The 21,327-nt window shown below is 49.4% G+C and overlaps 1 protein-coding gene and 1 pseudogene across 2 annotated transcripts in view; both read left to right on the top strand.

The window, feature by feature from the left end:
• Positions 1-45: 45 nt before the first annotated feature.
• Positions 46-21,327, top strand: part of Gabbr1 (gamma-aminobutyric acid type B receptor subunit 1) — a 30,243-nt gene continuing 8,961 nt past the window's right edge. Inside the window, exons 1-12 of one of the 2 annotated variants that reach the window (XM_023708583.1) lie at positions 46-182; positions 715-918; positions 1,624-1,809; positions 3,207-3,227; positions 4,500-4,660; positions 8,132-8,266; positions 8,616-8,786; positions 9,673-9,774; positions 10,024-10,089; positions 10,546-10,737; positions 18,763-19,005; positions 19,759-19,822. In XM_023708583.1, coding sequence (XP_023564351.1) covers positions 86-182; positions 715-918; positions 1,624-1,809; positions 3,207-3,227; positions 4,500-4,660; positions 8,132-8,266; positions 8,616-8,786; positions 9,673-9,774; positions 10,024-10,089; positions 10,546-10,737; positions 18,763-19,005; positions 19,759-19,822 — 1,642 coding nt within the window. In that variant the 5' untranslated portion in view covers positions 46-85. The remainder of the gene's footprint in view (positions 183-714; positions 919-1,623; positions 1,810-3,206; positions 3,228-4,499; positions 4,661-8,131; positions 8,267-8,615; positions 8,787-9,672; positions 9,775-10,023; positions 10,090-10,545; positions 10,738-18,762; positions 19,006-19,758; positions 19,823-21,327) is intronic. The other variant, XM_004648406.3, reaches the window with a different exon arrangement.
• LOC105741289 lies at positions 12,205-13,422 on the top strand (annotated as a pseudogene).

Raw genomic sequence — 21,327 nt, 5'->3', positions numbered from 1 at the left:
TCGCGCCGGGCGGGACTCGCGGGCGCCGAGGAGGCCGCGCCTGGCCGGGCCGCGGGCCCCCGTGTCACAGCCGCCTCTCACTCAGATGCTGCCGCCGCCGCCGCTGCTGCTGCTGCTGGCGCCGCTCTTCCTCCAGCCACTGGGCGCCGCCGGGGCGCAGACCCCCAACGCCACCTCCGAAGGTGCAGCCTCCTTCCCTGGCGACCCGGCCCAGTCCCTCCACCTTCCCCGCCTGGTCTTCAGCCTGCAGCGTCCTCGTCCGTGCCCTCGGCCCAACGCCACTTTACTATTCCTGACCTCTTTTCTGCCACCCCACATTACTACCCAGCACCCTTTTTCGCAGCTCCGCGTTGCTACATTGCACCCCCTTTCTGTGACTCTGAATTATTTACTCAACCCTATCTGGCTTTCTTGGCCCCACACGAAGGTGATTCCTCCCTTTCCTCGATCCCACTTGGGACGGCCAGGAGCTTCCCTTTTTCTCTTCTAATTCAACTTAAAAGAGCCTTGCCTCGGCCCCTCCCTTTCTTGCCAAGTGCCACCCCCATGTGATGCCCTTCGCGATTTAATTACTCCTCCACTACCCCAAGCAGCACCTCTCCCGTTACAGTCCTTCAGCCCATCCCGCTGACCACGCCCTGCTTTCCCCAAAGCCCAGCCTTCCTGGCTGCCTTCCATCACCCATCTCTGTGTGCCTCCCCCAATTGCCCCCAGGTTGCCAGATCATACACCCGCCATGGGAAGGGGGCATCCGGTACCGGGGCCTGACTCGGGACCAGGTGAAGGCCATCAACTTCTTGCCGGTGGACTATGAGATCGAGTACGTGTGCCGCGGGGAGCGCGAGGTTGTGGGGCCCAAGGTGCGCAAGTGCCTAGCCAACGGCTCCTGGACAGACATGGACATCCCCAGCCGCTGTGGTGAGTCGTCTGGAGCCCCTGTCCCTGGAGACCTTTCTTTTCCTGCAACTGAGCCTTACTGTATGTAAGTCAGCACTTTAAATTCAGTGACCAAATTCACAAATTCATTTAATGAATGAAGGGTTTGTAAGAGGGATGCTGCTCTGTGCAGTGGAGGTATTAAAGCTAGCAGCCTACACATTTCATCTTCCTGTTATTAGGCTTCTGACCACTGAAACAATTTTATTATTCATTTTATGAGTTATCCTCCTTGAGGTAGCAGATAATCCAAAAAATTCTTAAAACAATTTTACATTTCCTAACAAGTCTGACATCAACGTAAAACAGTATGCCCAGGAACCCAAAGCGAGTTTGATGTTAATATAAGCCAACCATGATAAGAAAAGCAAATGTGATTGTTCACACAAAGTTATATACAGTACAGCTACACATTGCACGGCAGGGAACCACCCACTGTGGCAGAGGAGAGGAGAACCCATTTTGTGTGCTTAGAGCTCCATCTTGGGTTCTTGCAAGGGAAGTGCTGTTTCTTGTTTTGGGACTGGATGCTGCAGGGTTCAGGGAGGAGTTGAAGGTAGGGAGGCAGGTTCTTTTGACACCTGGTTTTCTGTAGAGCAGATGCTTGTGGACCCAACCTAAACTGCTCTCTCGTGGAGAATGACCTCTCCAACTTGCCTCTTTTCTCAATTTCTTGTCTCTCTACAGTTCGGATCTGCTCCAAGTCTTACTTGACCCTGGAAAATGGGAAAGTTTTCCTGACGGGTGGGGACCTCCCAGCTCTGGACGGAGCCCGGGTGGATTTCCGGTGTGACCCCGACTTCCATCTGGTGGGCAGCTCCCGGAGCATCTGTAGTCAGGGCCAGTGGAGCACCCCCAAGCCCCACTGCCAGGGTGAGGGGAACAGCTGCCCACATGCAGCTGAAGGACGCTTGGATGATGGGAGTGGGGGGGGGAATGGGTTCGGTGCTATGAAGAATGTGGGGGGGCTTGGAAAGGCAGAGGCGAAAGCCCAGCCCTTCCCACCATCCGCCTGCCTCAGACTTCCTCCTGCAGTCCCCAGTATCCACTTTACTTATGTTAGTGGCTTCTTTCTTTTCCTCTTTTTGTATCTTCTTCTTGCTCCCAGTTCTTGGGCCTTTTTATTTTCCTTTGTGAATCCCACCCTTTCTCACTGTTTTAAGGTTTAAATACTCCAGTTTTCTCTAGACTAATCCCCTTTCTCTAAATTTAGAACGTTCTCTACATTACCTTTTAGAATTGATCCTCTACCAGTGAGTCTATAAGAAAATTATTATAAAGATTCAGAACTCGTATATTGTTTTGTAAAAACTGAGAGGCCTGTTTATATGTCTGTAATCCCAGCTCTAGGAGACTGAGGTAGGAGGATTACAAATGGACAATCTAAAAGTGACTTAGTGAGATCCTGTCTCCAAAAAATTAAAAAAAGAAAAAGGAAAAGGGCTGAGGATATAGGTACAGTTTCCAATACAAAACAGGGCCACAATAAAAATTGATAAGTGACCTGAAGGTGTAAATGTTCTAGTGTAAAGCAGCTCAAAGTAGGGGCACAGCTCAGGAGTGGGGTGCGAAGAACAGCGCCTCAGTGTCAGCCTCCACTGTCCCCACGGGGCTCACTGTGGTGCCTGCACCTTTCTTGCCATCTAGCTCTGCAAAGGCTCCCTTTTCTGGGGTGTGAACGAATGCTCCCTCTGCAGTGCTTTCTCCTGCGATGCAGCTCCATTTCTGTGTTCATGCTTCTATCCCTTTAAGGCACTTTCCAGATCCCAGTCTTCTCATTCCTTAAATTTTGTAGTTTATTGCTCCATTCTGGAAGAACGGTGACCTATCCAGGGCTGGGTTCCACATTTCCTCATACACTCCAGTAACGTAGAGTGCTCTAAGAATATGATCATACATAGAAAGAGTTTTGTAAAAATTATAAAACATGGTATTTTAACAGCACTTGCTCAAAACCAGTTGAATTTGTAATATTTTTGAATAGAGAGACCCCTAGGTTTTATAATATTCAGGCTCTGCAAAACCAGAATCTGCCTCTACCGTAGCTGTTGCTGCCAGTCTCAAATTCTGTTGTCCTATGGAAAATGAAGAAACTACACAACCTGACCCCCAGCCCCACCTTGCTCTTATCCTCAGGCAGCCTCCCCTCTGAAACGCAGGCTTCTGCTCTCCCCAGTCTTCGATGGACAGGTGTGGGAGGGGGCTGGGGCGCAGGCCTGGGAAGCCGGGCGCCCTGTAACTCTTCTCTGATCCGTCTTTCCTGCTGCCAGTGAACCGAACGCCGCACTCAGGTGAGATGGGAAAACCTCACAGCAGCCCCTTCCAGCCCCCCACTCATGGGAGCTCTGCCCTGGACTGTGGATGTGACCTCCACCCCTCCTCGCACCCACCCCATTTGCAGCCTCCTCTTTGCTCCCTACCTGTTTCCGGCCTCCAGTCGTTTTCCCGCGGGCTGCGGCTCCTCCCTCCTCCCTGCCTGGCTGCACTCCGGGCTGCTCCTTCTCCTAGACGCTGGTGCAGCCCCGCAGGGGCCCGGGGCGCCAAGTGCTGGGAGCCCCCCCCCCCCAACCCCTCTTCGCCTGTCTTGCGGGGGGAGGGGGAATCTGCCTGCTTCCCGCGTGGGTCTCCTGCTAGGATCCTGGCAGCCCTGTCCCACGCGTGTTCACGTTCCTCCCCTCTCTCCTTGGCTCCTCCTTGCTTGGGCTCTGCCCAGTCCCTGCTCTTCTGTGCTCCTCGGTCCCTGCACTAACGCGTCCTCTGCACTAACGCGTCCTCGTGCATTTCTGTCTCCAGACCCCTTCCTCCCTGTTTCCCTTTACCCCACTCCTTCACCGCCCTCCGCGGGCCACTGCCTCGCCAGAGTTTGCTCCCTCGCGCTGCCAGCCAGCACGCCGGTCCCCCTTCCTCCTCGCTCCTCCCGGAGGGGGTGGACCTCGTCCCGCCCCCGGCCACCCCCCTTTCCTCCGGCCCCCTCCACCCATCCTTCCTTTCCCCCCTCCCGCCGCCTCTCCTCGCATCTCTTCTCCATGTTCTCCCCTCCCCTCCCTTCCCTCTTATGCTCTCTTCCCTCATTTCCCCATCTCCCCCTCCCTCCGCATCCCCTCCCCCTCCCTCGTGACGTCAGTGCCCCCTCCCTGTAGTCGCCGCCTCTCCCGCCTCTCCATCCTTCTCCCCATCCTCCTTCCCCTCCTCTTCCTCCTCTTCCTCCTCGGTCAGTCAGTCAGCCAGAAGAGTCCGAGCGGCAGCACCCCGTGGCGTGCTGTGCTGGAGCGGCGGCGGCGGGCAGCCCACCTTCCCTGCTTCCTCAGCCCCGGCCCGCTCTTCCCTTGCCTACCTTGGGGATGGAGGCGCCTCTCCGCCGCCCCCTCAGCAGCCCTCCGCAGGAGAAGTGCCCCCCCTGAGCCTCTCCCCGCCTGCCATGGGTTCGGGGCCCACCTCTCCCCGGGCGGGGTGGCCACTGCCGCTTCTGGTGGCGCTGGCGGCGGGGGTGGCACCTCTGTGGGCCTCCCAGGCCCCGCACTTCCCACGTCCTCACCCGAGGGTCCCCCCGCACCCCTCTCCAGAGCGGCGCGCAGTCTACATTGGAGCGCTGTTTCCCATGAGCGGGGGCTGGCCTGGGGGCCAGGCCTGCCAGCCCGCGGTGGAGATGGCGCTGGAGGACGTGAACAGCCGCAGGGACATCCTGCCGGACTATGAGCTCAAGCTCATCCACCACGACAGCAAGGTAGCACCGTGTGATAGTGGGCGGCGGGGCCTGGGGGCGGGGGGCCAGGCCTGTGCCAGGGCTCTTCTGGGACTGTGAGCCAGACCCTCCCTGGTGACAACGGAGATGGGCAGGAGCATGGGGAGAGAGACGGGGCACCTTCCTGGAGGGTCAGAGTGAGAGAGTCTGGGGGTCGAGGTGTTAATCGTGCTTTTGACCTGCAGGGAGAGGCTCTGGAAATGCAGAGAGTGGGGAATTTAGTGTTCTAGCTGATCCAGGTTCTCTGGGAAAGTGCTGGACTGGGTTGGGGGCTGGCACGAATGTCAGAGGTGGGGTTTACCCTTACCATGGTAACAAGGTAGGTCTTGCATAGGTTGTGGAAAGGAGTAGAGAGGGAATGAGGGTGCTTTTGAGGGACTTGAGAGTCCTGGTTTATTTACCAAAACAAACAGCAAGGCAGCTGTGAGACCTCCCTGACTCTGAGTTCCTCCATCTCAGTGCTGTTGAGGGTTGATGGATTGTGGAATACATGGGCTGGGAAGAGAACGGCCAAGAGGTGGGCAGAGGCACTGAGATGGTGCCCAGGGTTCACATGGGCACCCTCATGATATATGTCCTGACTCATGATAATATAGGAGTCAAGACACCAGAAAGGAAAGACGTGGGGAGGGAGGAGAACAAGAATGGTGGGGGTAGAGTGCTCTGGCAGGTCCCCTCCAGAGAGATCCTGGGACATCCTCAAGGACTTGGGCTGGGATTTTACCTTCCCTTTTGGCAGTCTGGCCTCGATGTGAGAGGACAAGTGGGGTATAGGTTTGAAGGGGAGGGAGAAGGGGAAGGCAGGAAAATCTGGGTTCAAGCTATTAGAAGATAACTGGTAGTAAGATTCCTTTTCCACCCTTCAGTCCAAAGTGAACAGTGGAGGAAAGGGGAAGGAAGGAGATTTGGAGCCTTATCCAATTTATCTTCTTTAAGGTATTGATGTTAGGCTAATAGAGAAGGGGAGGATTTGGTGATTTTACACTTTGAGGTATGTCAGAGGTTTATACTCATTCTCTATAATGGGAGTATATATCTAAAAATAAGCATGTGAGGGGAGAGGGATCAGGAATAGGGGTGCAGGTAAGGTGCTTTGGGAAGCACCAAAAGAGACAATTAAGAATATAGGTTCTAAAAGCCAGATGTGGTAGCACACCCCTGTAATCGCAGCACTTGGGAGACTGAGGCAGGAGGATCGCCATGAGTTTGAGGCCAGCCTGTGCTACATAGTGAGGGTCGGTCAGTTAATCAGTCTCTCTGTCTCTCTGTCTCTCTCTCAAAACAAAACAAAACAAAACAAAACAAAAAACTCTACGTATGTTCTCTAACTCCTTGGCCAGAGAGGAATACCAGGTAGCACCTTTAACTTTACCACAGAAATCCTCCCTGGTGAGCTAACCCCAGGGTGCCTATGGAAAGAGAAGCAAGGTGCTGGGAAAGAATTAGCAGTCAGGTTGGGGAAGCAGGAAGGAAAGAACATGGTCAGATCTGTTGGATGCATCAAGCCTGGGGTACAGGAGGGATGATTGGTGAGCCATGATGGAGTGGGGACTGAGACTGGTGATCACTGGTGCCAGGAAGCCAGTCTAGGAGCCCAAACTCCTTTTTTGTAACAGGTGGTCCCTTGCAGGGTTGGAGCAGCTGGGTTATCTAAGAGTGGGGGCTGGAGGAGAAGGTAGCCAAAGCTGGGAAGGACCCCTTCCCTCCAGCAGGTGCTGACCTTGCAAGAGCCAAGGAGGAGAATGAAGGAAGTGTTCTGGAAGGGGACAAGCTTATAAGGAGGGGTCTTCTGAGGCCAAAAGGGTGTGCAAGGGATATGAAAGACAAGCAGCAGCAAACCAAAGAGGCTGCACACGTGAGGACTGCTCATATTGCCGTGTTCATAGGAGCTGTAGACTCTTTGTGTGTCCAGTCTTGATCCTGTTAACATTTCTCAGAGAAGTGGAGGGTGCTGAGGGACCTTGGAGGGAAGCTGGGCATGGGCTCTGGAGTAAGAGATGCTGGCAAAGTGTAGGCAGGCAGGAGCCCAGAACGGTAAAGGTACACCAAGACACCCAGGTGCCAGGCGCGAGGAGAAAGTCTTGAGTGTAGATGAGCATGTTTAGGTGGCCCTTGGTTCTTCTCCTGTCCCCTGCCCTTTCACTTCCCTCAGCACCCCAAATGTCAGGTCTCAGTGGGGAGTGAGCGTGCTCCAGGGAGCCTTCTTTATTTCCTCTGCAGCTCACTCTCCCCATCCTTTGGCTCCCCACTGGCTGCCATTTCTTTCCCACTTCCTTTGGGGCTCCAGCAGCTTCTGAAATGTCATATTTCAGCAGGGGAGACCCACGACTGGCTCCTTCCCCCTGTATTCCCCTCCACACAGCTTCTCTCCTGCTTTCTGCATTGCTTACTTCCCCCAGCTCTGTGTCTTTGTTCTAGGCATCTGGTTTCTGGAGAGTTCCATTCTATTTATTTTCCCATTCTTTCCTTCTCTGAGAGTCTTCCCTGCTTCTAACCTTGGGTGTCTTTTCTAATGGGGCCTATCCAGTGGTGGAGCCCAGCAGGAGGGGCTGGGGTGCGAAACAGACCCCCTATTGGCCTCATTACTGTTCTGTACTTATCACTAGCCCTGAAAAGAGAAGAGGGTAGCCGAGTGTGGTGGTGCATGCCTATAATTCCAGCATTAGGGAGGCTGAGGCAGGAAGATTGTTGCGAATTTGAGTCCATCCTGAGCTACAAAGTGAGCTCAAGCCCAGCCTGAACTGCATAGTGACATGCTGTCTCAAAAACATTAAAAAGAAGAAGAGGAGGAAGAGGAAGAGGAAGAGGAAGAAGAGGAAGAGGAGGAGGAGGAGGAAGAGGAGGAGGAGGAGGAGGAGGAGGAAGAAGAGGAAGAGGAGGAGGAGGAGGAAGAGGAGGAGGAGGAGGAGGAGGAGGAGGAGGAGGGAAGAAGAAGAAGATGATGATGATGATGGGGAGAGGGAGTTTGTGAGGCATACTTTATAACTGGCTTTGAGGAGGCTGTGTTGGAACTTGTTTGGTGGATGGAAGGGGTGGGGAGCAGGGAGGTGGGCCTGGGGGTGTCTGAGGGTGAGTTGAAAAAGAGATAGTGGTTGGGGCAGGGGAGATAGCTCAGTAGAATAAGAACTTGACTGGTAAGCCCAATGGCCTGAGTTCAATCCCCGGTTCTGGAAAAAAAAAAAAAAAAAAAGAGGTAGTGGTGTGTGGGTTAGTAAGTACTGAAGGAGGCGTGTGCTGGAGGGGAAAGGGACAAGGGGTCAGATGGAAGATGGAAGGGAATTTATTGACAGGAGAAACAAACCTGACAAAATGTCAGGAAGGAAGAGCATTTGGTCATTGAAAAGGAGAGTAATTGAGGAAGGAACAAGGTTGTCTAGGAAGATGAAGCAATAGGGATTACAAGGAGAAGGGGGCCCTGGCAGAGCCTGCCTTGTCCCCTCCTTCCTCACCCAGTGTGACCCAGGCCAAGCCACCAAGTACTTGTATGAGCTGCTCTACAATGACCCCATCAAGATCATCCTCATGCCTGGCTGCAGCTCTGTCTCCACACTTGTGGCTGAGGCTGCCCGGATGTGGAACCTCATTGTGGTAAGCAGACCTGAGAGGGCCAAGAGGTGGGTTGTACTAAGTGGGGTAGTGGCTTTATGTTTAAGAGGGCAGGGAGAGGAACCCACATCCGGATTGGGAGCACTTGCAGACTGCTTGTCGGCCTCCTTGCAGAAGCAGCCTGACTGGTTCCTCATCAGAAGGAACTGACAGAGCATGCTGATCGTGAGAGGTGTGCCACCTTCTAGACTCACCTTTCTTAGGACACAGCGTGGGAGGTTGAGAAGGAGGGGAAACAGCCCTGAGGCAAGGAAAGAGTTAAAGGAGCTCCAAGCAGCGTTCGAGGAACCCATCATGGACATCGTGTTTGTCCTGTCCTTGGCCCTCTTAGCTTTCTTACGGCTCCAGCTCACCAGCTCTGTCAAACCGGCAGCGTTTCCCTACATTCTTCCGAACACACCCATCAGCTACACTGCACAACCCCACCCGTGTGAAACTCTTTGAAAGGTGGGGCTGGAAGAAGATTGCCACCATCCAGCAGACCACAGAAGTCTTCACATCGGTGAGGAGGGGCTGGGGGCAGGATATGAGGGGCGTCCATTCTAGGTCCTGTGGGGAGAGATGAGAAGGGATTCAATTTGGTGGGAAGTTTGATTTTATTTAAATCACAGAACACATTCCACATGAGTGAAGTACATGTTCTTTCTGTAGCTAGAGGGAAAGGGAACTCTCTTTTTTTATTTTATAATTTTCCTTTTGATGCTCTTTTCCCCTGACAGACCTAATGTGACTCCATTCGATTAAAAGGGGTACAGTCCCAAGTTGAGTCAGGGGGACAGAGGGAATAAAGCTCAAGTGGGGCAGCAGGGGTGTGCATGGCAGTGGAGAGGGAGACGGGAACAGGAAAGGGGTGAGGCGGTTGGAGGGTGCGAGGCAGGCAGGCCGGAGACACACACACAGGTCTGGTAGTAGACACAGAGATGCCCAAAGGACACAGAGCAGTGAAAGGACAGGAGACTTGAAGTAGAGAGGAAGACTTGGCGTGGTACCTGGAAAGGGCTGGCTGCTGCCTCACAGCTGTGTTCTTTGCTGGGTCCTCCACGCACTTGTGTGTGGTGGCTTTTCATCCTCCTTCCTCAGTGTTTTTGGCCGTTCTGTGAACCTTTTATCTGCCTGCCCTTTGCCCTTGAGGTTGCGTCTTGCTGTCTGTTCCAGCCCTGCCTCTTTTGTGCTCCATGTTTCCCTCAGTAGTAGAATGAATCTGGTGGCTTCCTTGACGCAGCTCACTTGGGTGCTGCCTCCGAACTCACCTCACCCAGGGGCAGAGCTGCTGGAGGCTGGCTTGAGTCCTGCTCCATTCCTCTGAGTGTGTGGTCTCTACTTAATGACCCTGTTAGCCCCATCATGTACCTTGTGTTCCTCCTGTTTGCTTCTCACTCCCATTGTAGACCCTGGACGACCTAGAGGAACGAGTGAAGGAGGCCGGAATTGAGATTACCTTCCGCCAGAGTTTCTTCTCGGATCCAGCTGTGCCCGTGAAAAACCTGAAGGTGGGCTGGCTGGGCATGGAGGGCTCAACCTGCAGAGAGGCAGGTGGGGAACAGTGTTCACTGCGTGGGGGAGGGCACACCTTTGGTTCTGTGGGGCACAGTGTCTGAAGGAAGATAAGCTCAGTCTTCCAGCCGATATTCGCCCCCTGCCCATCGTACAGGACCCTGCACTGAGCACTTTGGGGTAGGAAAGCAAAGCTGTGCGCACCCAGGCACCTTCAGGAACTCTGTTTTTGTTTTCACCTGCAGCGCCAAGATGCCCGGATCATCGTGGGACTTTTCTATGAGACTGAAGCCCGTAAAGTGTTTTGTGAGGTGGGGTTGGAGTCTGTGGGGTTCAGGTGGACTCTGCTTTGGTTTTCTGCTGGGGTGTCCTTCCTATGTCTCTGCTGAAATTGATGGCAAATGACTGAGGTGAAGATTAATATGATCTTCTCTGACTCCGTCCTTTGTACCTGTTCTCTCTCACACACGGAAACACACTCGTGTTTGCACACACAAAGCCACATGCAGTAGTCACCTTCTTCCCTCCTTTGATTTCTTGGATAGCTCATAAATCCTGTCCTTCCTGGTTATCTGACTGGGCACTCAGAAAGAGGGGTTAGGCAGGAACTTAGAAGAAGGGTTGTTGAATCCCGTCTATTACCCAATTTGTAGAATTTTTCTTAATTCTGCTGTTATCTGGTTCCTGAGAGTCTTAACTAGTATCCAATGAGAGAACACACAAAACCCCCAAACCATACCCCAGCCCTCCCCATTGTCTGTGTGCAGGTGTACAAAGAGCGGCTCTTTGGGAAGAAGTATGTCTGGTTCCTCATTGGGTGGTATGCTGACAATTGGTTCAAGACGTATGACCCATCCATCAACTGCACAGTGGATGAGATGACGGAGGCAGTAGAGGGTCATATCACCACTGAGATTGTCATGCTGAACCCTGCCAACACCCGCAGCATTTCCAACATGGTGAGAATATGGGGAGGTAGAGGCCGAGGAGATGGTGGAGATGGGGAGTTTTTTGGGGAAGGGAGAGCTTGTGGGGTTTGAATACATAGGAGGAGAGGTGTCTGTGCCCCTGTGGGCTTGTTTGTGTTGTCTCCTGTGGATTCGACCTCTGCTCTGACTTCCTTGGGCAGGAGAGAGAGAGGAGAGTGGTATATTCAGCAGGGCCTGATGAGTGGAAGGGCTGTTACCATGGAAACAAGGAGCCGGCCGAGAGGGAGCAGCTTTAATGATAATATAGAAGCTTGTATATCAAGCACACCTTTACCAGAGTGTTATTTCTGGGCAAAAACATTTTATTTTCTTGGCAACTTACATCAGTACCTCAGGAGTTGCTTAATATTCATTCTGGTTGGTATAAAATTAGGTTGGATTCTGATTTTTTTCAAGTGATTCTTTTTTTAGAATTTTAGATGTAAAAGAGACTTTCGAAATAACAGCCTCAGATAGTCAGCCAGTGATAGACTTGGAGATAGAAGACTGAGGCAGCCCTGCAGATTGGGGCACAGGTAGGTATGGGGTGGGTAGGGGAGGCCTACAGTGTGGGAGCCAGGTGACTCAGCTCAGCAGCCTGTTGGTGTGCCCTTACCCCTTGAACGGGGCCGGGTCTGGAGGAGCTGCTTTTGAGAGCATGCTGGGGTGGGAGATACTAATGGTAAAGCCCAAAAATAGTTTACTTAGGAAGGATTTCGTGACAGTTGATTTTATGTGGTAAATTGAAAGATTTTAGTGGAACTAAGAGCAATATGATGTAGATTTCTCATTTACCTCTTGTAAGCTGTAAAATTAGGGTTCAGAGATTTGGTGGCTCTGCTGGAACCTGAGTCTCAAACTGCTCTGCCCCATTATTTTTTTTTTTTTTTAATTTTTATTTATTTATTTGAGAGAGAGAGAGAGAGAGAGAGAGAGAGAGAGAGAGAGAGAGAGAGAAAGAGTGTGTGGCCAGCTCAGCCCACCAGGGGGCAGGGCTGGCTGGCATGTGGTGCTGGGGGATTGAACCGCGGTCCCTGATGCTTTTGCTAAGCTTGTTCCAAGTAGGTGCTTTAGACCACTGAGCCATCTCTCCAGCCCTCTGCCCCATTATTTTCCATGGAAAAATATGAAGTACCTGGTAGGCAAACTTGCTGCCACTGAGCCACATCCTCAACCCTTGACAGCTTTGAGTGAGGGAGAAATAAGAGTTGGGAAGTTGGTAATTGGTTCCAGCATGGATTGTGATGAAGGGTTGCCTGCCACATGAACTCTGATCATAAACTCTTCTCAGATGTTTTGCAGGGACTATCTTTGTGTTTAATCTGTTTGTGTTGAAAAAAAATTGATGAAAAGGATTCTGGAAGGTTCCTGAGAGGTGAGTTACTCTTTAGAACTGGAGAAGAGGAGCTGCTGCTGGTACTGAAGATGGCGGTTCCGGGTGGGCGTGACTAGTGACCTAGACCCTGTGGGCCCCCCTCGGCTACCAAGGATCCCTGGTGGGAGAACGCAGCAAAAAGGGAGGAAGACGAGGAGGAAAAGGAGGAGGAGGAGGAGGAGGAGGAGGAGGCAGAGCAGTTTGTCTTGGTGGAGTTGTCAGGAATTATTGGTTCAGATTTTCTCTCAAAATGTGAAAATAAAGGCAAGATTTTGGGGATTGACACTGACAGGCCCATTATGCAGTTGGACAGCTATGTCTTTGCTGGGAGTATGCAGATACTGTTGGAACCTGCATTATATTTGAAGAATGTGTTGACTGTGTGGGTACAGGAGGCAACAGTAAAGCAGTGCTGAAATATGAATGCCACACAAGGAAGAAACTCAGCGCGACCAGAACGCTCCTGACAGAAGGAAGGGGAGGAAAGCACAGGAGGAGCAGAGTGGCTGTAGATGAAAGAGAATGCTCTCTCCTACAGACCCAACATGATTTGTAGCTTTCTACATGAAAATGAAAATGAAGTAGCTCCAGCCTCGAAAAAACGTTTGAAGGTGGAAGAGCAAGAGACTAATATAAAAGACAGTTCAAACCTGGTCTGTGAACAGGAGGAAATACTGGACATGGCGGCTTCTAATCCTCCAGTTAGCATCCCTTCTTCTGAGGTAGAAGGTCTCACTCTACTCCATGCTGGGCTTGAACCTGCTGTGTTGTCCAGGCTGGTCTTGACTTCATAATGCTCCTGCCTCAACCTCCTGAGTACGATTAAAATTTTAAAACAGGAATAGTGGCCCACACCTGTAATCCCAGCTGTTTGGAAGGCTGAAGCAGGAGTTCAAGATTATCTGGGCAACCTAGTGAGATGCCTTCTCCAAAAAAAGGGGTGGAGGGGTTCCTCAGTGGTACAGCACTGCTGAGTTTGCTCCCTGGGATCACAAAACAATAAAGCTCATACCACGTTATAGGGGAAAAAAAAAAAAACCTGAAGAGTAGTCAGAAAGGCTTGCTGGGGTTTTGAGGCCAGGACCTGCCAGTTGTGGCTTCTGTCTTATAACGGAGCAGAGGAGCCCAGAAGAAAGCCGGGAATTTCTTTGAGGGATGCTTGGACTTTGGCAGAAGATGCAGTAGGTCTTCTTTTTGGCTCTTGGTCTCTAGAGATAAATTAAGCCTGTCTTTGAGGCCACAGGGTTTATGGTGACACCTGCCTAAAATGCCAGGTGGAGAAGCCAAGATTTTCCAATTGAGGATGGAAGAAGCCTTAACTGACTTTGAGGGTTATGGATGAATCAAGTAGAGCTAAAAGAATTGGGTCAGAAGCAGGAGCTGGAGGGGGAGGGCAGAGCCATTCTCAGACTCCATGGAAAGACCCAGGGTTACTTTGATCAGCAGTGCTCCACCAGGAAGGTAGTCAGTGTCCAGAGCCCGGGCCTTTTTCCTGGAAGTTCTGGTTCAGTAGATGGAGGGTGCTATGACCTACATGAAGAGTGAGATTCTGAACATTAAGAAGAACAAGATGCAAAAGGAAAGCTGGGTTTGGGTGGGACCTGACCTCTGATGGAGAGGCAGCAACATCACAAACCCAGACTTTTTTTAAAATGTATTTTTAGGACAAAGTCTACAGGGTCTTACTATACAGCTCAGACTAGTGATCCTCCTGTTTTCAGCCTCCCAACTGCTGAGATTACAGGCATGTGCCACCATGCCCAGTCTCAGTTGCACTCTCAGCCCTGAAGGTGGGGTCTACGTGGCATGCTGGGGATCAAACCCTGGTCTCTGTGACTGCCTAAGCAGGCGCTTCAGTCTGCTGAGCTATCTGGCTGGCTCTCCAGCCTAAGACAAGGAAATGAGTGCACAACAGGGTCAAGAGTGCAAGGTCTCAGTGTTTTGCTGAGAGCAGTGAATGCCAAAACTCTTAAGAGCTATCTATGCTGTAGTGAAGAAGGAAGAACACCAAGGCCAGATACCTGCTGAAGGGCAGCTAACATGGAGGTCAATGTATTTATACCGACTGCCTCTGGCATGCTGTGTTTTTGGGACCGGCTTTGTTCTAATCTCAAGGAGTTTGCCAATCTCCGGCTCAGCTGAGGCTCAGCCACTCCCCACGGTAGGGTAGGCCTGAGAATTTAATTTTCTAGAAAGGTGCTGATGCTATTGCCCCAGGGATCAGGGGAGTGGTTTTCAACTCAAAGTTGTAGTGTCTTGAGGTGGGAGACATTTTTGGGTGGGAGTTTGGGAATGGGACAGGTGCTCCTAGTGTCCATTGGGTAGAGAAAAGGGGTGCTGCTTTACCAGTAGTTCACAGGTCAGCCCTGACAGCAGAGTTGTCCTGCCTAAATCGTCAGTGCTGTGGAGCTGGAGGAGCCCCGGTGTAGAGAAAGCTTATCAGGGACCAGATACAGAAGTGGAGTGGGTTACAGTGGTTTGGAGAAGTCAAGCTGTGGCATAGAGGGAAGGTGGGAGGTGGTGTACCTGGATGGGAGGGTGGGACACGTCCTGGTTGGGTGGAGGCTCTGTCGGACCGTGAGTAAAGCCAACTACAAAACTAGGTCAGGACTTGTTAGGTAGCTGCTGAGCATCTGTTTTCACAGGCAGATGGACAGGATCATTAAAACAATTAGGATCATAAATTTGCTGTTGGCTAATCAATTTTTGTGGATTGTGAGATTTTTGTTTTTAATTTTACTTAGCATAGTAAAATTTCTCTTTGATTTTTTTTTTTTTTTTTCCCAGTACCAGGGATTGAACTCAGGACCCTGCGCTTGCCAGGCAAGTGCTTATTCTACTGAACTGTATCCCTGGCCTCTCTTTGAAAATTTATAATCTTATCTTTCTGGGGCAAGATTGTTTTTTTCCTGGTTTTAGTCACAGTGTGGGGACATGGTGCTCCTTTTGGCCAGGTGTGTTGAAGGTGGTAACCTGGAGTGAGCTAGGAGTTTGAGTCTATGCAGTGGATAATATCAGCCCAAGCGCATAAATCCTCCCATCTGAGTGGTTTCCTCTTGCGATCTTCACTTTGAACAGAGATTGGATAGACTTATAAGCCAGAAGGAGTGCAGTGAATCTCAGTTTAGCTGCTGTCTGTGAGCAGGTGCTTTGGGAGAGACATTTCAGTGCACAGAACCATGCAGGTGGCTGAGAAGAGATGGACTTTGCAAGTGCCAGACTAAGGGTGTAAATTCACGCAGGCTACCTCGCCTCTGTGACTCAGTGCCTTTATTTCTAAAATAGGGGTAATTGGCCAAGGGTGGTGTGCACACCTGTAATCCCAGCACTCGGAAGGCTGAAGCAGGAGGATTGTTTTGAGTTTGGCCAGCCTGAGCTGCATAGTGAGACCCTGTCTCAAGACAATCAAGGGTGAGAGGGTAATAATTGTATCCGTTGATGATTGGTATGTTAAACATCCATATATATAACTTAAAAAAAGAACTTGGTACATAGTAAGGATAATATAAATGTTAGCCATTGTTATTCTGTGTAGGGAGGGATTTTACTGAAACGGCTCAACATAATGATTAGGAGTTAGTAATTTGAAGGAGCATAGGTGATCAAAGTTTTGGTTCAATGTATTGAGTGGTGTCAGAATGTGAAGAAAAAGTGAGATTAGCTTCAGATATTTGGACCTTTTTTTGAGAGTCTCACTATGTACTATGTAGCCTTGGTTGACCTTGAACTTGTGGTGATCCTTCTGCCTCAGCCTCCCGAGTGCTGAGATTACAGCTGTGTGTCAGTATTCCCAGTTGGTAACTTACTTTATACTTGGTGTTTATTATTTTAAAATTTTACATTTTTTGGTTTTTATTTTTTTTATTAAAGAATTTTTAAAAAATTTATATTTATGTGTGTGTGTGTGTGTGTGTGTGTGGCCAGCTCAGTCCACCAGGGGGCGGGGCGGGCTGGCATGTGGTGCTGGGGGATTGAACTGTGGTCCCTGTGCTTTGCTAAGCTTGTTCTAAGTGGGTGCTTTAGACCACTGAGCCATCTCACCAGCTCCCATTTTTTGGTTTTTAAACAAAACACTTTTTTTTTTTTTTTTTTTGTATTTTAGAACAGGGTGTTCAGGGTCTCACTACTAAATCAGATTCATAGTGATCAGATTCATAGCGATCAGATCACCATACCCATAGTGATCTGTGTGTTAACAGCCTCCCAAGAGCTGGAATTACAGCTGTACACCACCATACCCAGTCTCAATTGCCATCTCAGCTCGTCCTGGGGGTGGGTCTGGCACGGCAGGTCCAGGGATTGAACCCCCAGCTTTAATCCACTATTAAAGGCTGACTATTTGGCCAGCCCTTAAACATTGCTTTGATTTTTATTTGTTTATTTATTTTTAGACAGGATCTCTGCGTAGTTCAGGCTGTTTTTGTTTTTGTGAGTCAGGGTCTTGCTGTGTAGCCCAGGCCTGGCCTTGGACTCCTCGTGTTGCACAGGAGGCCTCAGCGGTGCAGTGACCTCTTGCCTCAGCCTTGAGAGTTCTGGGGTTACAGGAGTATACAACCCTAACCAGCTTTTAGCATCTTATACATGTTCTTATTTTGTCCTTATACGAACTTTTTTTGTTTGTGTTTCTGAGATAGGATCTCACTAAGCAGTTCAGGCAGGCTTCATACTTACTTTGTAGCCCAGGCTGGCCTCAGCCATCCATCACTCATAACCATCCTCCTCATCCTCCAGACTGCTGGGGTTACAGGCGTGAGCCACCATGCCCAGGCTTATATAAACTCATTAAGGGAGCAGTACCATTTTGAAACTAAATAGTCAATTGGTAAGATTTAATAGCTTGTTGGAAATTTTATAGTAGATAAATAGATTGATAGGTATTAGAATATCAATTTATTCAAACTTTTTCAATAAATATTTTTAGAAATTTTATTTTTTTATTAGTATAGTTTGTAGTACATAATGTGTTTACATTGCTTTTTTATAAAGCAGTTTTGTTTTGGGTTTTTTTTTTTTTTTTTGTATTTAGGACAGGGTCTACAGGTTCTCACTCGTAGATTGGACTTGTAGTGATCTTCCTGCTTTTCAGCCTCCCAAACATTGGAATTACAGGGGCACACCACCATGCCTAGTCTGCCCAGTCTGCCCAGTCTCAATTGCTGTCTCAGCATGCCCTGGGGTAGGGCCAGCACAGCAGGCAACCACTGCACTCTGCCTAAGCAGGTGCATTAGTCTGCTGAACTGTCTGGCCAGCCCTATAGAGCAGTTTTAAATTCACATACATAGCCTTTCCTGTTAATAGCATTGCTTGCTGGAGTGGTACATTGGTTACCATTTTGGAAACTGCGTCAGCAGGTCCTAGTCTGGTGGTGTCCATGGTTTACAATAAATATGTTTTTTTTTTTTTTTTTTTTTTTTTTTTTTGTGGAGCCAGGGATTGAACTAAGGCCCTTGTGCTTGCCAGGCAAGCATTATTTAACTGAACTATCTCCCCAGCCCCTACAACAACTCTTGGTATTTTAGGTTTCTACAAATGTATGTAACTTACAAGTGTATTGTATGTACCATGATAGTAAGATACACAATATTTTCATTTTCCCTCCTAATCCAATGGATGCTTATTGTTTATTATGGACTGGGCCCATGGCTAATGTTAGAGAGAAATGTAGAATAATCTTGTCGTCAGTGGTGATTAGAGTTTAATTTGTGTGTCTTCAAAGCCCAGGCTGTTTTTACTGTGGCTGGCTGTTTCCAGGAAGTTAGATAAAAGAAAAAAGTGATCAGAGCATGGATAGAAAAAGCTATTCATTCTTCATTTTTATCTCTTCATTCCATGAGAGTGTCTGTGTTAACATGTGTAATACTTGTGCTTTGCCAGAAATAGTTGTTAAGCTTTTCTTCATGTGTTTCTGGAGGGTGTGGAAAGGAAGATGTGATTTTTCTATCATGTGGACGATAGTTCCAAGATTCATCCCTGATTATTACGGCAAACAGGTTTACTGTCAGGTACACCGTGTCAGGTAGGTTGGTGGATCCATCTCATGAAGGTTAAAGAACTGCCATTCTGTTTAGTTTTGGTTGAATGTGGAGAGAAGTGTGGGTGGGACTGAATAACACTTCAAGATTGTGAAGGGTATTTCTGCAGTCTCCAGTCTTCTGAAAACCCGCCAAGAGTCATTGAACTGAAGTCACAGATCTTCCTGGTTGACAAGCAGAGTGAGAAAGATGTGTTGTCGCCTTTTCTAGGATTTTTCAGAATTGGAGGAGCTGTTAGATCCGAGATCAGCTCTACTCAAAGTCTACAGGCTGAGAGCGCGTCAGCATCACGAGTCTTTGTTGACAGTATCACATTTCTTCCTTTCCTCTGTTCCTACTTCCTGTCCTCTGCTGTTCGTGATCTAGAGTGTTTACGCAGCACACCTCTCTGTAGTTCTGAGCCGGCAGCTGAGTACTGAGGCCACTGTCCTCTGCGAATGCCTGCCCACGTCCAGTAGCCCCTCATCCAAGGCAGGCTTGTGTGCATGCTCTACTGGATCACAGGATGAGACCCTCCAGTCCTGCGAAGAGTTGCAGTGAGAAGTGGCAGCCCCTCCTGCTTTGCCCGCACACATGCTAGTCCTTTGCGCTTGTTTTTCCCTCCCCAGACATCCCAAGAATTTGTGGAGAAACTAACCAAGCGACTCAAAAGACACCCTGAGGAGACAGGAGGCTTCCAGGAGGCACCATTGGCCTATGACGCCATCTGGGCACTGGCTTTGGCCTTGAACAAGACATCTGGAGGAGGTGGCCGTTCAGGTGTGCGCCTGGAGGACTTCAACTATAACAACCAGACCATTACTGACCAGATTTACCGAGCAATGAACTCCTCATCCTTCGAGGGCGTCTCTGTGAGTTAGAGCACCTTTCTTTTACTCCTGTGTCCTTAAATGAATAGAGGATCCCCCACCCCTAATCCTGCTCCTGTTAGAAAATGTTTTCTTTTTTGAGACAGGGTCTCTATGCAGTTCAGGCTGGCTTTGAATTCGCTATGTAGCTCAGGCTGGCCTCAAACTCCTAGCAATCCTCCTGCCTCAGTCTCCTGTGTGCTGGGATTACAGGTGTGCATCACCAAGCCTGGCTCTTCATCTTTCTCCGTTACCTATCTGCAAAAAAACATTCTCCTACTAGGAGAGGAGGGACTCTTAAAATCAGAAAATTCTACAAAAGACTACAAAGCATAACATGGTGTATTCTGTTTCTCCCCTCATTTCTTCTTAAAACCAATCTAGGTACTTAGGGAGTCAGATGAGATTTGGAGGATTTTAAAAGAGGAAACAACCTGGAAGTTCATCTCATAAAGTAGGAAAATTGTTGGTCAGTAGGCCTGGGCATCTTGCTGGGGTCACACAGATGGAAGCTAGGTCTCCTCCCTCTGGGGATCTTTCCTATTCAAATCTCCTGGGTGAAATTTTTTCTCCAAAGAATAATGTTGATGAAATCTAGGGTATGGGCATCTGGGGTGTGTCCTATATGCAGGCAAGTGCCATAAATAGTATTCATTCAGAAGTCGGTTACATCAAAATGAGGCGCCTTCAGAGTCCCTGATGTTCTCTCCACTGGGGCTTTTATCCCTCTGCCTTCCTCTGCGCTTGTCTCCTCAGGGCCATGTGGTATTTGATGCCAGCGGTTCCCGGATGGCTTGGACACTTATCGAACAGCTACAAGGTAAGCAAGGAAGTGGGGTTGGGGGTGGGGGGAGTCCTCCTGCCCTTTCCTTTTTTACCTGAGTTCATCAAACTTTTATTTATTTATTCTGTCCTCTTGAGACAGGCTCTTGCCACATGGGCAGACTGGCCTCAAGCGTGCAGTGATACTCCTGCTTCAGCCTCCCGGTGCTGGGGCTGCGGTGTGTGCTGCCACGCTCAGCCCAGCCCACACTTTGCATAGTTCCAGTAAAAAGCTTAGGTCTGAGGAGGTCTGTTGCAGTGGTTGTTGTATTCTTTGAAAAGGGTCTGAGAATTAGAAATAAGTGTTCTCTTTTCTCCGTGACGTCTATTTGATTTTCAGAATTTCCCTCAGAGGCGAGGCGGAAGGGGCAATGAGCTGTCAGGGTATTATCGGAGATGTACAAAGCTGAGTATGGTAGCTCATGGCTGTAATCCAGCACTCTGAGAGGCTGAGGCAGGAATATCTTAAATTTGAGCCCAGCCCACAGCCTGGGTAATTTAGCAACTTAGATTATCTCAAAGTAAATAAAGGACTCAGGATTTAGCTCAGTGAAAAGACCCTGGATTCAATTCCTGATCTTCCCCACACCCCCAAAAAAGTGATGCAAAGAAATCTAGGAAACCTGCTGTTCCTAAAGAGAAGCTATTGAATTTTCTTGCTGTGTATGCTATAATTCTTAATATTTGTTTTGTTTTATTTTTTTTGAGACAGGTCTCTGAACTACTTCATGTAGTTCAGACTGGCCTTGAACTCATCAATGTAAAGCCCAGGCTGGCTTTTTTTTTTGCAGAACCGGGGATCAAACTCAGGTCCTTGCACTTGCCAGGGAAGTGCTCATTCTACTGAGCCATCGCCGCAGCCCCCTGGCCTCAATCTTAAAATAATTCTCATGCCTCAAACTCCCAAGTGCTGGGAGTATAGGTATGTTCCACCATGCCCAGCCTATAATTCCTAATTTATCTGTAGTTTCACTTTTCTAGAATGTACTTTCTTATAAATTGGCGTATGTATGTATTTGCAAAACTCCTGTGAGCTGACATTTCACACCCCCACCCCTCTGCCTCTTACAGCATGGCCAAAAGACCCATTTCTTGGCCTCCTGTGAAAAGCTTCTTTTTTCCTGTTTTCTCATCTCCCACAGCCCTTTCAGCTCTTCTTTGTATCTAGGATAAGAGGGGATGGACTTTAGCCACAGCAAAAGAGTGAATTGGCTTTTGAAAGAAAAGTTAACTGGGACAGTTTTAGAACAGAAATCTTAGAGCAGCTGAATTTTCAGTGGCCCTTGGATATCACTTATCCAAGGAATTAGAATCTAAGCCAACAAGAGACAAATTTCTAAAATTAAAATGAAAGCTACTGGCAAAATAGATCCCATCCATCATGAGCAAAAGAAGAAGCAGAAATATGTCGCAAGCTTCTGAGCCAGCATCAGAGCGAGGTACATGGTGCCAAGAGCAGCGCGAGGCAGTGGAGGCTGTGGAGGCTGTGGAGGCTGTGGAGGC

Source organism: Octodon degus, unplaced genomic scaffold (genome assembly GCF_000260255.1).
Source record: "Octodon degus isolate 3935 unplaced genomic scaffold, OctDeg1.0 scaffold00405, whole genome shotgun sequence".
NCBI lineage: Eukaryota > Metazoa > Chordata > Mammalia > Rodentia > Octodontidae > Octodon > Octodon degus.
Note: the sequence above shows the minus strand (reverse complement) of the source record. Positions and strands in the feature narration are given on the sequence as shown.